This window comes from Octopus sinensis, linkage group LG11, assembly GCF_006345805.1.
Source record: "Octopus sinensis linkage group LG11, ASM634580v1, whole genome shotgun sequence".
NCBI classification, from domain to species: Eukaryota; Metazoa; Mollusca; class Cephalopoda; order Octopoda; family Octopodidae; genus Octopus; species Octopus sinensis.
In genome coordinates, this window is record NC_043007.1 from 15,951,570 (window position 1) to 15,965,645 (window position 14,076).

The 14,076-nt window shown below is 42.8% G+C and overlaps 1 protein-coding gene across 1 annotated transcript in view; it reads left to right on the top strand.

Annotated features, from left to right (window-relative positions):
• The first annotated feature begins 650 nt into the window (after window positions 1–650).
• The window catches only part of LOC115217444, a 45,382-nt gene continuing 31,956 nt past the window's right edge, over window positions 651–14,076 (top strand). The window contains exons 1-4 of the mRNA XM_029787144.2: window positions 651–1,148; window positions 3,789–3,851; window positions 7,775–7,937; window positions 11,505–11,876. Coding sequence (XP_029643004.1) covers window positions 1,084–1,148; window positions 3,789–3,851; window positions 7,775–7,937; window positions 11,505–11,876 — 663 coding nt within the window. The 5' untranslated portion in view covers window positions 651–1,083. The remainder of the gene's footprint in view (window positions 1,149–3,788; window positions 3,852–7,774; window positions 7,938–11,504; window positions 11,877–14,076) is intronic.

Genomic DNA, 14,076 nt, shown 5'->3' on the forward strand with positions numbered 1-14,076 from the left:
TGGAAAAAAATGATGGTAAATTATTTTAAAAGTCGTAGACTCATCGTAGACGCGCGCTAATACCCAGAAGGGCTCGATATGAATCTCGACTATAAGATACCCGGTTTTGGTTAAACTGCACCGCAAAATGTGGGAGTAGTTAGGAATCTAAATCGTTGGAGACAGACACACAACTTCGCTTTTATATATAAAGATATTAAACAAAACTAACGCGAATATGAGTGCGTTCTCAGTAGTATATCAGTTTCCTACTAGTACTACTGCTACTACTACTATGAGAAAAATTTTCTAATTAATCTTTTACTCAGTCTTTCTCTATTTTCTGGAGGAAAGAATGCTGTGAGTAATAACCCACGGGAGGCGCGTGGCTTAGTGGTTAGGGTGTCAGCACCATGATCGTAAGATTGTGGTTTCGATTCCTGGACCGGGCGACGCGTTGTGTTCTTGAGCAAAACACTTCATTTCACGTTGCTCCAGTCCACTCAGCTGGCAAAAATAAGTAACGCTGCGATGGACTGGCGTCCCGTCCAGCTGGGGTACACATACGCCATAGAAACCGAGAAACAGGGCCCATGAGCCTGGCTAGGCTTTAAAAAGGGCTCGTTTATTTATTTTTTTTTCATAACCCACGACCCTTCTTATGACACAACAAAGCCGGTATTTCGAAAAAGAGACTAAAATAGAGAAAAGAAAAGAATTGACCTTGTACTTGGTTATTGACCGGAATGAGATTTGAAATCAGAACACAGCGAGTCGGAATAGATACCACGAAGCAATGCTTCTCACAGAAAGGTCTACGATGATTTAAAAGGACCGGACAAATTGCCATGCCTAATACCATGGTGAAGATATCTGGGTGCATGCGTTATCTATTTCATAAAGATTCAGCAGAAAAAGGATGTTTTTTTTCTTTGAAAGCATTATTACAACTGTTCTATCCGACCCTCGAACAATTCCGCAAACTCACCTAGCGGTGCTTCTTTAGTCTTCCGACCGGAAATTTATTGTATTGGGGATAATTTCTAGTCGTCACCCTAGTTACTCTAGCAACAGCAACAGAGGATTTGAGAGATCCGTTCCGAGATGGAATGTCGTGCTAACAAATTTTATGTGAAACAAAATGAATTAATTGCTCTCATACGCCAAAGGTAAATATTAAAAATCAATACTTTTTCATCGATCTACGTGTATTCTTCAAATCTCCTACAGTAACCGAATTAACAACACGCGGAAAGTTTACAGAATGTTTCCTTAAAAGAAACTGAGTGATAGTTCATTGTCCGAATTATTATTTTCATCATCACCATCAATAGTAGTATAGATTTATCCAATCTATGGTATTTCAATAAGTTTTCTGGCATCTTATGCTTTATTTTATTTCAAGATTGCAAGACTTAAATGATGATAGTCAAAACGGTGCTCTTTCAGTTTGTGTTCTGCTTTCAATTTGTCGCCTTTATTATGTGTTTACGTACAGTTTAATACCTTTAATCTTTTACTTGTTTCAGTCATTTGACTTCGGCTATGCTGGAGCACCGCCTTTGGAAGCCTAGTACTTATTCTATCGGCTATTATGCCGAACCGCTAAGTAAACACACCAGCATCAGTTGTCAAGCGATGTTGGGGGTGGGACATACACACACACAATAGGCGCAGGAGTGGCTGTGTGGTAAGTAGCTTGCGTACCAGCCACATGGTTCCGGGTTCAGTCCCACTGCGTGGCACCTTGGGCAAGTGTCTTCTACTATAGCCTCGGGCCGACTAAAGCCTTGTGAGTGGATTTGGTAGACGGAAACTGAAAGAAGCCTGTCGTATATATATATATATGTATATATGTATGTGTGTGTATATGTTTGTGTGTCTGTGTTTGTCCCCCTAACATTGCTTGACAACCGATGCTGGTGTGTTTATGCCGCCGTTACTTAGCGGTTCGGCAAAAGAGACCGATAGAATAAGTACTGGGCTTACAAAGAATAAGTCCCGGGTTCGATTTGGCCGCAGTCAAATGACTGAAACAAGTAAAAGAGTAAATATATACGACGGTCTTCTTTGTTTCCGTCTACCTAAACCACTCACAAGGCTTTGGTCTGTCCGAGGCTTTAGTAGAAGGTGCCACGGAACCATGTGGTTAGTAAGCAAGCTACTTACCACACAGCCACTCCTGCGCCTATATTAATGTTAATTAAATAAACCTTTAGTTTAGGACACTTATTCGTTTGAGCGCAGATTTTTAAATCATTGCTTTCTGATTTTTTTCTTTTTTTTTTACATACGTTTGTTTGTGTACATTTTTAATCCCACCTCTATTTTCTTTTATTATTTTATATTTTTTTTTAACGGTCTTCGGGTTTTTAGGTTATGGGCATCAGATATTTACCACAAGGAAAAATCAACATGAAATATCCACTTTTTCTTTCTTGCAGGGATAAAATGAGAATATCTTTAATGACAATGTGTGTGCATATCTCAGACAACAAAGCTGGAGTTTATTAACACATAAAGTGCGACGAGCCTCAATCGTGGCCCAGAGAGATGCATTTAATTTATGGGCGTTTGTTGGGGGGGTCTAATGTTACTCAAACGCTCCGATGGCTGGCTGGTCTAGTTGTCTGTCGCTGGAATTGGCTGAGTCGCTCTGTGGTCAGATAAGGTCCCATGACAGTCTTTTTGGGGGTTTCACTGGAGCCCACCTCAGGTTATAAAAGACGCCAGCAAATCACTATTTCTCGTCTTTGGTTCTAGTCCTGAGGTGGGCTCCAGTGAAACCCCAAAGAGACTGTCATGGAACCTTATCCGAAAGCCGTCATTGGTTGGCTTACACACTGGCACGAAATAAGCCAAGAGACAAACTGCGCCACAGTCAACCAATCAGAGCAGTGGACACAACAGGGTCAAAATAGCCAAAGATGGTTGCTATCTAACACGAGATCATTTCTAATATATATATATATCAAGCAGCGGTTCGGTCGCTTGTGCCAAACCACTAAGTTATGGGGGATGTAAACACACCAGCATCAGTTGTCAAGTGATATTGGGGTGACAAACACAGACACATAAACACATATACACACACATACATATATATGACGGGCTTCTTTCAGTTTCCATCTACCAAATCCACTCACAAGGCTTTGGTCAGCCCGAGGCTATGGTAGAAGACACTTGCTCAAGGTGCCACACAGTGGGACTGAACCTGGAACCATGTGGTTGGTAAGCAAGCTACTTACCACACAGCCACTCCTACGCCTATATATATATATATATCAAACAGTACTTGGAGAAGAAGAAGGGAACGAAACGAACGAATCGAATCGACGCGAGGGCACTGTCATACAATAGTGTAATAAATAAAATATATGCATACATACAAACATATATGTACGTACCTACATCTACATGTATATATACATGCATATATAAATATATATACGTGAGTACAGGACACCACAAATAGACGTAGAACTCAACGAGAAACGAAAACGGAAAAACAAACATGGAACAAACCATTTTTTTACAACAGAATATATATATGTATACATACATATATATACAACGGGCTTCTTTCAGTTTCTGTCTACCAAATCCACTCACAAGGCTTTGGTCACCCCGAGGCTATAGTAGAAGACACTTGCCCAAGGTGCCATGCAGTGGGACTGAACCTGGAACCATGTGGTTGGTAAGCAAGCTACTTATCACACAACCACTCCTGTGCCTACTCATCAGTTTTCTTATTAAAAAAAAATCTAATCCAAATTTACTATAGAATAATTACTATTTTCATATTTCAGTGAAAGGGAGAGGGTTAATTTGGAAATGCAATTATGTGAATTGGATAAACTTAAACCAAAACAGTAAGTGTTGTTTTATTTTGTTTTTTATTACTCTTTTACTTGTTTCAGTCATTTGACTGCGGCCCTGCTGGAGCACCGCCTTTTAGTCGAGCAAATCAACCCCGGGACTTATTCTTTGTAAGCCCAGTACTTATTCTATCGGTCTCTTTTGCCGAACCGCTAAGTGACGGGGACGTAAACACCAGCATCGGTTGTCAAGCAATGCTAGGGGGACAAACACAGACCCACATACATATATATATACATATATACGACAGGCTTCTTTCAGTTTCCGTCTACCAAATCCACTCACAAGGCATTAGTCGGCCCGGGGCTATAGCAGAAGACACTTGCCCAAGATGCCACGCAGTGGGACTGAACCCGGAACCATGTGGTTGGTACTTAAGCTACTTACCACACAGCCACTCCTGCGCCTTATGTAATTTTATTGAATACTTTATTTGTTTTTTATTATATACGTTTTATTGAATTTTTATTTGCTTCGGGTTTTTTTTTTTTTGCATAATTCACCTTGATTGCTCATGCTAACAATTGTATGATATTAGTAATATAGCTCTAGCTCTCTACACAAGAAACCTATCTCAGTTCTCATTCCTTTCTTCCATATTTTAGCCTATTATTTGTTTCTTTATCACCCACAAGGGGACAAACAAGGACAGACAAACAGATTAGTCGATTACATCGACCCCAGTGCGTAACTGGTACTTAATTTATCGACCCCGAATGGATGAAAGGCAAAGTCGACCTCGGAGGAATTTGAACTCAGAACGTAACGGCAGACGAAATACGGCTACGCATTCCGCCCAGCATACTAACGGTTCTGCCAGCTTGCCGCCTTCATATTTTAGCCTATTATTGCCTAGCATAGTCCGGCCTCTCCTTTGTACTCTAGCCCCTTTCAAAGGGGATCTTGGTAGTCTTCTGAGTTACACTGGGATCACGTTAGTGCTGGGACCATGTAAAAGGTTACCCAATACAATCAGTAAAACAGATTGCATTAAGAAAGGCATCTGGTTGTAGAAACCATGGTCAAACTAGACATTGTAGCACTGTACAACCCTGGGACCCATCGAGCCCTGTCAAACTATCCAACTCATGTCTGCATAAGAAAGAGACATAAAAAGATAATTGATGACTGGTGGTGGTGATGGTAGGAATGCTTTATTGGGAAGAATATATAATCAACTGGATTAACTGTAACATAATACTAACACTGGTTTTATTGAAAAATGTCAACATAGGCACAGGAGTGGCTGTGTGGTAAGTAGCTTGCTTACCAACCACATGGTTCCGGGTTCAGTCACATTGCGTGGCACCTTGGGTAAGTGTCTTCTACTATAGCTTCGGGCCGACCAAAACCTTGTGAGTGAATTTGGTAGGCAGAAACTGAAAGAAGCCCATCGTATATATGTATGTGTGTGTCTGTGTTTGTCCCCCCCCCCCCAACATCGCTTGACAACCGATGGTAGTGTGTTTATGTCCCCGTAACTTAGCGGTTCGGCAAAAGACACCAATGGAATATGTACTAGGCTTCTAAAGAATAAGTCCTGGGGTCGATTTGCTTGACTAAAGGCATTGCTCTACCTTTGAGCTAGCACCGCACCAATGCAGTCTGCTCAGTTCAATAATAATTATATATTTATTTATTTATTTATTGCCCACAGGGAGCTAAACATAGTGGGAAGAAACAAGAACAGACAAAGGGATTAAGTCAATTACATCGACCCCTGTGTGTTACTGGTACTTATTTTTATTTGACCCCAAAAGGATGAAAGGCAAAGACGACCTCGGTGGAATTTGAACTCAGAACGAAATGCTGGCAGACAAAATACTGCTAAGCATTTCGTCCGGCATGCTAACGATTCTGCCAGCTCACTGCCCTAATATATAATAATTATATATTTATTGTCAATATGTGTGTGTAATCATCATTTAACGTCTCTTTTTTCCATGCTGGCATGGGTTGGATGGTAATATTAAAACAACATTGATTTATACAAAGTATGAAAAGTAACTCATATGCAATTAAAACATCTTTGCTTTATATTCTGTATTAAAACAATATTTATACATATTGTATTAAAACAACATTAAGCCATATACAATCATCATCGTCATCATTTAACATCCGTTGTCCATGCTGGTATGGGTTGGATAGTTTGAACAGAGCTGGTAAGGGGCTGCACTAGACTGCAGTCTGATTTGGTATGGTTTCAACGGCTGGATGCCCTTCCTAATGCCAACCACTCTGAGAGTGTAATGGGTGCTTTTATGTGCCTCCGGCATGGGTGCCAGTTGTGTGACACCAGTATCTGCCACAACTATGATTTCACTCAGCTTGATGGCTCTTCTTCTCAAGCAGTATTAAATGCATATCAATTTATATACAATATTTGAACATTGATCCATGCACAAGACCAAAACAACATTGACTTATATTTAATATTAAAACAACGTTGATGCATATAAAACCATTATTCAAACAACAAATATAAATACATGATATTATATCTCCTTCTATCTCCATTGCTATCCATCTTGTTTGTTTGTTCCTTCTCGAGCTATGCCTGGCTCCTAAGGGCCGGTTTCCCGGTTTCCTTGGTGTATAGGTTCCCCACCTGGACGGGACGCCGGTCTGTCGCAAGTGAGCTGCTAGATACAGGAGGAAAGAGTGAGAGAAAGTTGTGGCGAAAGAGTCAGCGGAAGTTCGACATTACCTTCTGCTGGAGCCGCGTGGAGCTGAGGTGTTTCGCTCATAAACACACACATTGCCCGGTCTGAGATTCGAACCCGCGATCCCTCGACCGCAAAGTCCTCTACTCTAACCACTAGGCCATGTGCCTCCACGCTATCCATCTGCTACTCCCCTTTCACACTCTTGTGAACTTACTTGTTCATTCACTCTGTCCAATCCTTTGGACTACTTCTCTTATGTTCACCTTCTTTCTAACTTAAGGGCCCTGATGCCTTTTTACCATCTTTTCTCCTTCTGCAGCTGCATTAGCTCTGTATCTTCTCCACTACAAGACACCTGTTTACGTCCCTTTATCATACTGTAACCTCTCATCACTTTGCATAAAACCACCTCCCTTAATACTAAGCCCCACTTAGTTGAGTGGTCTTGTCTTGCAAGTTACTTGCTGACATCATTAGTGCCAGTAATCACATAAAAGGTGCCCATTACACTCTGTGAAGTGGTTGGCACTAAGAAAGGCATCCAGCCATAGAAACCATGCCAAAACAGTCAATGGAGCTTGGCTCAGTCCTCTGGTCTGTCAGCTCATCATCATCATCATCATCATCATTTAACATCTGTTTTCCATGCTAGCATGGGTTGGACGTTTCGACCGGGGTCTAGGAAGCCAGGAGGCTGCACCAGGCTCCAGTCTGATCTGGCAGTGTTTCTACTGCTGGATACCCTTCCTAATGCCAACCACATGCTACCGGCACAGGGGCCAGAGGAGGCTGGCAAATGGCCACGATCGGTTCGTGCTTTTACGTGCCAACAACACGGACACCAGTCAGACAGCGCTGGCATCTGGCATGTTCAGACGGTGCTTTTTACGTGTCACTGGCAAACAATCTAACCCATGCCAGCATGGAAAACAGGCATCAAACAACAACAATGACAATGATGATGATGGTGGTATAAAACGTAACTTATTTGAGACAAAGCCTACAAATGCTTCTACCTTGAAGAAGACAACTATTTTTATGAAATACACAAATGAAAAGTTTGTTATTTAAAATTCTGTCACATATATCTAAATCTCAACACACATAGGACACAATTTCCAGATATAGTGTTAAAAGGATGTATCTTTTCACATACTTATCAAAAAACGCAGTATATCATTAATACTGTGTTCAATTGGCAAAATAAAACTCCTAACTTTTCAATTTATTTTGTTTAATATTTGCAGTGCAAAACATAAAGCAGAGATGATCAAGTCAAGGCTAAAGAACCTTTATGAAGAAGAAAGAAGCTCTAAGAAGCGGAATGCCAAAATCATGCGACGTCTAAATAATATGGAACTTTCTCTTGAAGATTTGCTGTCTTGTTCTAATAAACTGAAACAATTAAAGGTAAAGCAGTAGTAGTGGTGAAGGTGGTGATGCATATAATGGTTGTGTGGTTAAGGTGCTAGACTACTAACCATACAGCTGCAACTTTTTTTTTGTACTGTAAAGCAAGACAACTAACTCTGGTTACTCCAGTTTGCTTTTCACTGAACTAAAGGAAAATGATAGGTTTCTCTTCTCTACATCACAACTGAATGTTTAGCTGCAGAGAAGGCTGCTATCCAACTATAGAAACAATTGCTCCAGTAGATCCATCCCAATCATAAATGTAAATCTCTATGTCACTTGATAGTCTTTTTATAGAGAGAATATATATATATATATATCATCATCATCATCATCGTTTAACGTCCGCTTTCCGCGCTAGCACGGGTTGGACGGTTCGACCGGGTCTGGGAAGCCAGGGGCCGCTCCAGGCTCCAGTCTGAATCTGGCAGAGTTTCTACGGCTGGATGCCCTTCCTAACGCCAACCACTCCGTGAGTGGATTGGGTGCTTTTTACGTGCCACCTGCACATATATATATATATATATATATATATATATTTTCTGGTACTGGTCATTGGATATAGTTTGTCTGATACTATTTGAATTGGATAGGTATGTTCAATTTTTTCAGTGCTCTCAAATTTAAAATCTTGAAATCCTGTGCTGAGGAGGAAAATGTTTGGATGAAGTGTGATTTTTACATTCTTCATACCGATCTAATTCCAAAACGCGTCCACAGGTAATCAAATACCGAGTGAATTTCGTTGTTCTTCCTCTCTGTCTACGTGGGTTGTTTTGAGTATTTGTTGTCTGGGAGTTTCTTCTAATAGTTGAAGAAATAGCTAAGGTTCTTTGGCTGCTATTTCTAAAGTTCGGTATGTTGGTGAAGCAAATTTTCGCTGAACCTTAATTATAATTATATAATATTGTTCATATATATATATATGAACAAAATGATGCTCCAGCATGGCCATAGTCAAATGACTGAAGCAATAAAAGAATATATAGACTGTTATGAGGTTCTTGCTATTCACAATTACAATAGAAATGTTCCAACAATATAATACATCACTAAGTGAAGTACTAGTTATACTCACTAATGTAATGTACATTGTGAAGCCGCATGGCTCAGTGGTTAGAGTGTTGAGCTTACAATTGTGAGGTTGTGAGTTCTATTGCCGGACCGAGCTGCGTGTTGTGTTCTTGAGCAAGACACTTTATTTCACGTTGTTCCAGTTCACTCAGCTGTAGAAATGAGTTGTGACGTCACAGGTGCGAAGCTGTATCTGCTGTTGCCTTTCCCTTGGATAACATCAGTGGCGTGGAGAGCGGAGACTGGTATGCATGGGCGACTGCCGGTCTTCCATAAACAACCTTGCCCGGACTTGTGCCTCGGAGGGTAACTTTTTAGATGCAATCCCACGGTCAGTCATGACCGAAGGGGGTCTCAATGTGCATATGAGAATAACCATCATAGCTTTTTCCTACATGCCTATTAAAGCTGTTATAACAAGTCTCCTATTGTAATAGCTTGTGAGACTTTTATTCATCTGTCACCCATCTTATTGTCATGTTCTATATGGCTAGTCTAAGTCTAGCAGACTTTGATTACATCAGGTACTTTAACCATTTACAAATTCCAGCACTGTTCTCAACTCAGAAGAATTTGTACCTGTGTTCCTTACCTAGAAAGAGGCTTGATGCGGTTCTGCTCCATCTTGCTTCGTGTACACAGCTACCCGCTGCTTCTCTAGCATGTCTTCAATTTCTCTGGATGAACCTTTCATGTATATATATATATTTGTGTGTGTCTGTGATCTTCATTTAACATCCACTTTTCCATACTTGCCTAAGCCAAATGGGTGTCCCTGCCATAAGGCTTTACTTCCACATGCGCCAGCTTAATTTAATTTGTCCTTAGTTGAAAGACACCTGTTGTTATGTCCTGTTATTTGTATTCGTGTAACATTCTCCGTTTTTTTCCTTCCTTGTTTTCATATACATTCACTTCTTTCTTCCAAGGAATCTAATGCTCTTAGCTTAGTTGTTCCTTGGGGCTGGTGAGATTTGAGCAGTCTCGAGTAGAACCAGCTGAAATTGCAAAGATAATCTGGAACTCGACTGAGGATAGAAAACTCTGAATGATTCATCCTTGTTTTCTTTATATTATCTGTCTGGATGTTTTGTTGTCCCTTTTTTCCATCACTGTCTGGATGTTGTACGTTCTTGTCCCATTTTTGTATTTTTTATATATAAGAAAATATAGTGGCATACATACAATTTGATCTCTTGTTTATAAATAAGCTTTGACATAATATCATATTCCATGTCATTTTGAACTCTTATTATAGGTCTGTACTTGTCTGATGTTTAGTTCTAAACTATATATATATATTTAGTTCTCACCAAATTATTAAGCATTGCTATGCCTCAGCAAAATAATGTATATATATTCGAGCAAGGTCATTGCCAGTGCCGCTGGACTGGCTCCCATGCAGGTGGAACATAAAAAACACCATTCGAGCGAGGTCGTTGCCAGTACCACCAGACTGGCCCTCGTGCTGGTGGCACGTAAAATCACCCACTACACTCTCGGAGTGGTTGGCGTTAGGAAGGGCATCCAGCTATAGAAACTCTGCCAGATCAAGATTGGAGCCTGGTGCAGCCATCTGGTTCGCCAGACCTCAGTCAAATCGTCCAAAAGTAAAGGCTGTTTGCCAACATAATGTGGCTGTCCTGGAAGGTATGATTGTTATTGTTGTTCAGCCCCAGGAAACATCATTTCCAGCTGCTACATGACAGATACCCTGTTGTATAACCAGCTAGAAACAATGTTTCCTGGGGCTAAACAACAGTAACACTCATCCCTTCCAGAACAGCCACATTATGTTGGCAAATAACCTTTATATATATATCATTTATGCATGTGTGTGTCTTATTGCACTTGAGCATAGCAATACTGATAACCTGGTGTTAGAACCCAGTTTTCATACACTTCAGAATTCAGAACAAAGCATCAGTCAAGACCTTTTAGTTAGAGATTAAAATGACAGGGAAAGGGAAAGAGAAATTATTTCATGAATTGTATTAGCTTACAGCTGTTTCTGCTATGACATGCAAAAGACTTACAGTTGAGTTATTGTGCATCACCTTATAGCTTCATCAGAGCTTCAAAATCGTAAATGAAAGTATAGTTCTGTGAAAAGGAATTGGAGGTCTCAAGCTAAAATAAAAGAGACTAAATCTAATTTCCACATGTATATGTAAGGTGCAGGAGTGGCTGTGTGGTTAATAGCTTGCTTACCAACCACATGGTTCCGGGTTCAGTCCCACTATAGCTTCTGGCCGACCAAAGCCTTGTGAGTGGATTTGGTAGACGGAAACTGAAAGAAGCCCATCATATATATATGTCCTGGGGTCGATTTGCTTGACTAAAGGCGGTGCTCCAGCATGGCCACAGTCACATGACTGAAACAAGTAAAAGAGTAAAATAGAGAGAGTATGTCATAATTCTCCAGAAATACATAGAAATGCATCTGATATTTTAAAATCTAAGACCTAATCCAAGCCGTTTATCTTGCAGGTTGATTGCAGAAAGATAATTGCAAGAGATTATCCAAACTGGAAACAATATGCTAATGAGTTGGAGAAGCAAGTGATGTTATTTTGTCGTGGGAGGAATCCTGAGTTTAACCAGAACCAACCAGGTCATGTGGCAGCAACAGAAGGATTTCCAAGTCCGAGGGACAAGAAACTTGAGAGTAAATACTATTTTGGTCAGCACCAACCAAAGATGAGGGTAACATCAGGAGGATTTCAAGGACAGGCAAACAACAGATGTGATCCTGAGGTTGTGCCAGTTAAGCAGAATTTTGACGGGGATCATCTCTTAATGAATCCTAATGAATATGATCTGAAAAATCCCAGTAGTGTAGTCACACCAAATGTTTCCAATGTAAGCTATTTCCATCATTATCATCTCATCATCATCATCACATCATCACTTTAACGTTTACTTTTTTCATGAATGTGCCAGTGGAACGTAAAAAGCACCATGCGAGTGTGGCCAATGCCAGTGCCCCTTGACTGGATCCTGTGCCAGTGGCACGTAAAAAGCACCATGCAAATGTGGCCAATGCCAGTGCCCCTTGACTGGATCCTGTGCCAGTGGCACGTAAAAAGCACCATGCGAATGTGGCCAATGCCAGTGCCCCTTGACTGGATCCTGTGCCAGTGGCACGTAAAAGCACCATGCGAATGTGGCCAATGCCATGCCAGTGCTCCCTCACTGACTCCTGTGCCAGTGGCACGTAAAAAGCACCATGTGAATGTGGCCAATGCCAGTGCTCCCTGACTGACTCCTGTGCCAGTGGCACGTAAAAAGCACCATGCAAATGTGGCCAATGCCAGTGCCCCTTGACTGGATCCTGTGCCAGTGGCACGTAAAAAGCACCATGCAAATGTGGCCAATGCCAGTGCCCCTTGACTGGATCCTGTGCCAGTGGCACGTAAAAAGCACCATGCAAATGTGGCCAATGCCAGTGCCCCTTGACTGACTCCTGTGCCAGTGGCACGTAAAAAGCACCATGCAAATGTGGCCAATGCCAGTGCCCCTTGACTGGATCCTGTGCCAGTGGCACGTAAAAAGCACCATGCAAATGTGGCCAATGCCAGTGCCCCTTGACTGGATCCTGTGCCAGTGGCACGTAAAAAGCACCATGCAAATGTGGCCAATGCCAGTGCCCCCTGACTGACTCTGTGCCAGTGGCACGTAAAAAGCACCATGCGAATGTGGCCAATGCCAGTGCCCCTTGACTGGATCCTGTGCCAGTGGCACGTAAAAAGCACCATGCAAATGTGGCCAATGCCAGTGCCCCTTGACTGGATCCTGTGCCAGTGGCACGTAAAAAGCACCATGCAAATGTGGCCAATGCCAGTGCCCCTTGACTGGATCCTGTGCCAGTGGCACGTAAAAAGCACCATGCGAATGTGGCCAATGCCAGTGCCCCTTGACTGGATCCTGTGCCAGTGGCACGTAAAAAGCACCATGCGAATGTGGCCAATGCCAGTGCTCCCTGACTGGCTCCTGTGCCAGTGGCACGTAAAAAGCACCATGCGAATGTGGCCAATGCCAGTGCTCCCTGACTGGCTCCTGTGCCAGTGGCACGTAAAAAGCACCATGCGAATGTGGCCAATGCCAGTGCCCCTTGACTGGATCCTGTGCCAGCGGCACGTAAAAAGCACCATGCAAATGTGGCCAATGCCAGTGCCCCTTGACTGGATCCTGTGCCAGTGGCACGTAAAAAGCACCATGCAAATGTGGCCAATGCCAGTGCCCCCTGACTGACTCCTGTGCCAGTGGCACGTAAAAAGCACCATGCGAATGTGGCCAATGCCAGTGCCCCCTGACTGGATCCTGTGCCAGTGGCACGTAAAAAGCACCATGCAAATGTGGCCAATGCCAGTTCCCCCTGACTGGCTCCTGTGCCAGTGGCACGTAAAAAGCACCATGCGAATGTGGCCAATGCCAGTGCCCCCTGACTGGCTCCTGTGCCAGTGGCACGTAAAAAGCACCATGCGAATGTGGCCAATGCCAGTGCCCCCTGACTGGCTCCTGTGCCAGTGGCACGTAAAAAGCACCATGCGAATGTGGCCAATGCCAGTGCCCCTTGACTGGACCTGTGCCAGTGGCACGTAAAAAGCACCATGCAAATGTGGCCAATGCCAGTGCCCCTGACTGACTCCTGTGCCAGTGGCACGTAAAAAGCACCATGCGAATGTGGCCAATGCCAGTGCCCCTGATGGCTCCTGTGCCAGTGGCACGTAAAAAGCACCATGCGAATGTGGCCAATGCCAGTGCCCCTTGACGGATCCTGTGCCAGTGGCACGTAAAAAGCACCATGCAAATGTAGCCAATGCCAGTGCCCCTTGACTGGATCCTGTGCCAGTGGCACGTAAAAAGCACCATGCAAATGTGGCCAATGCCAGTGCCCCCTGACTGACTCCTGTGCCAGTGGCACGTAAAAAGCACCATGCGAATGTGGCCAATGCCAGTGCCCCTTGACTGGATCCTGTGCCAGTGGCACGTAAAAAGCACCATGCAAGTGTGGCCAATGCCAGTGCCCCTTGACTGGCTCCTGTGCCAGTGGCACGTA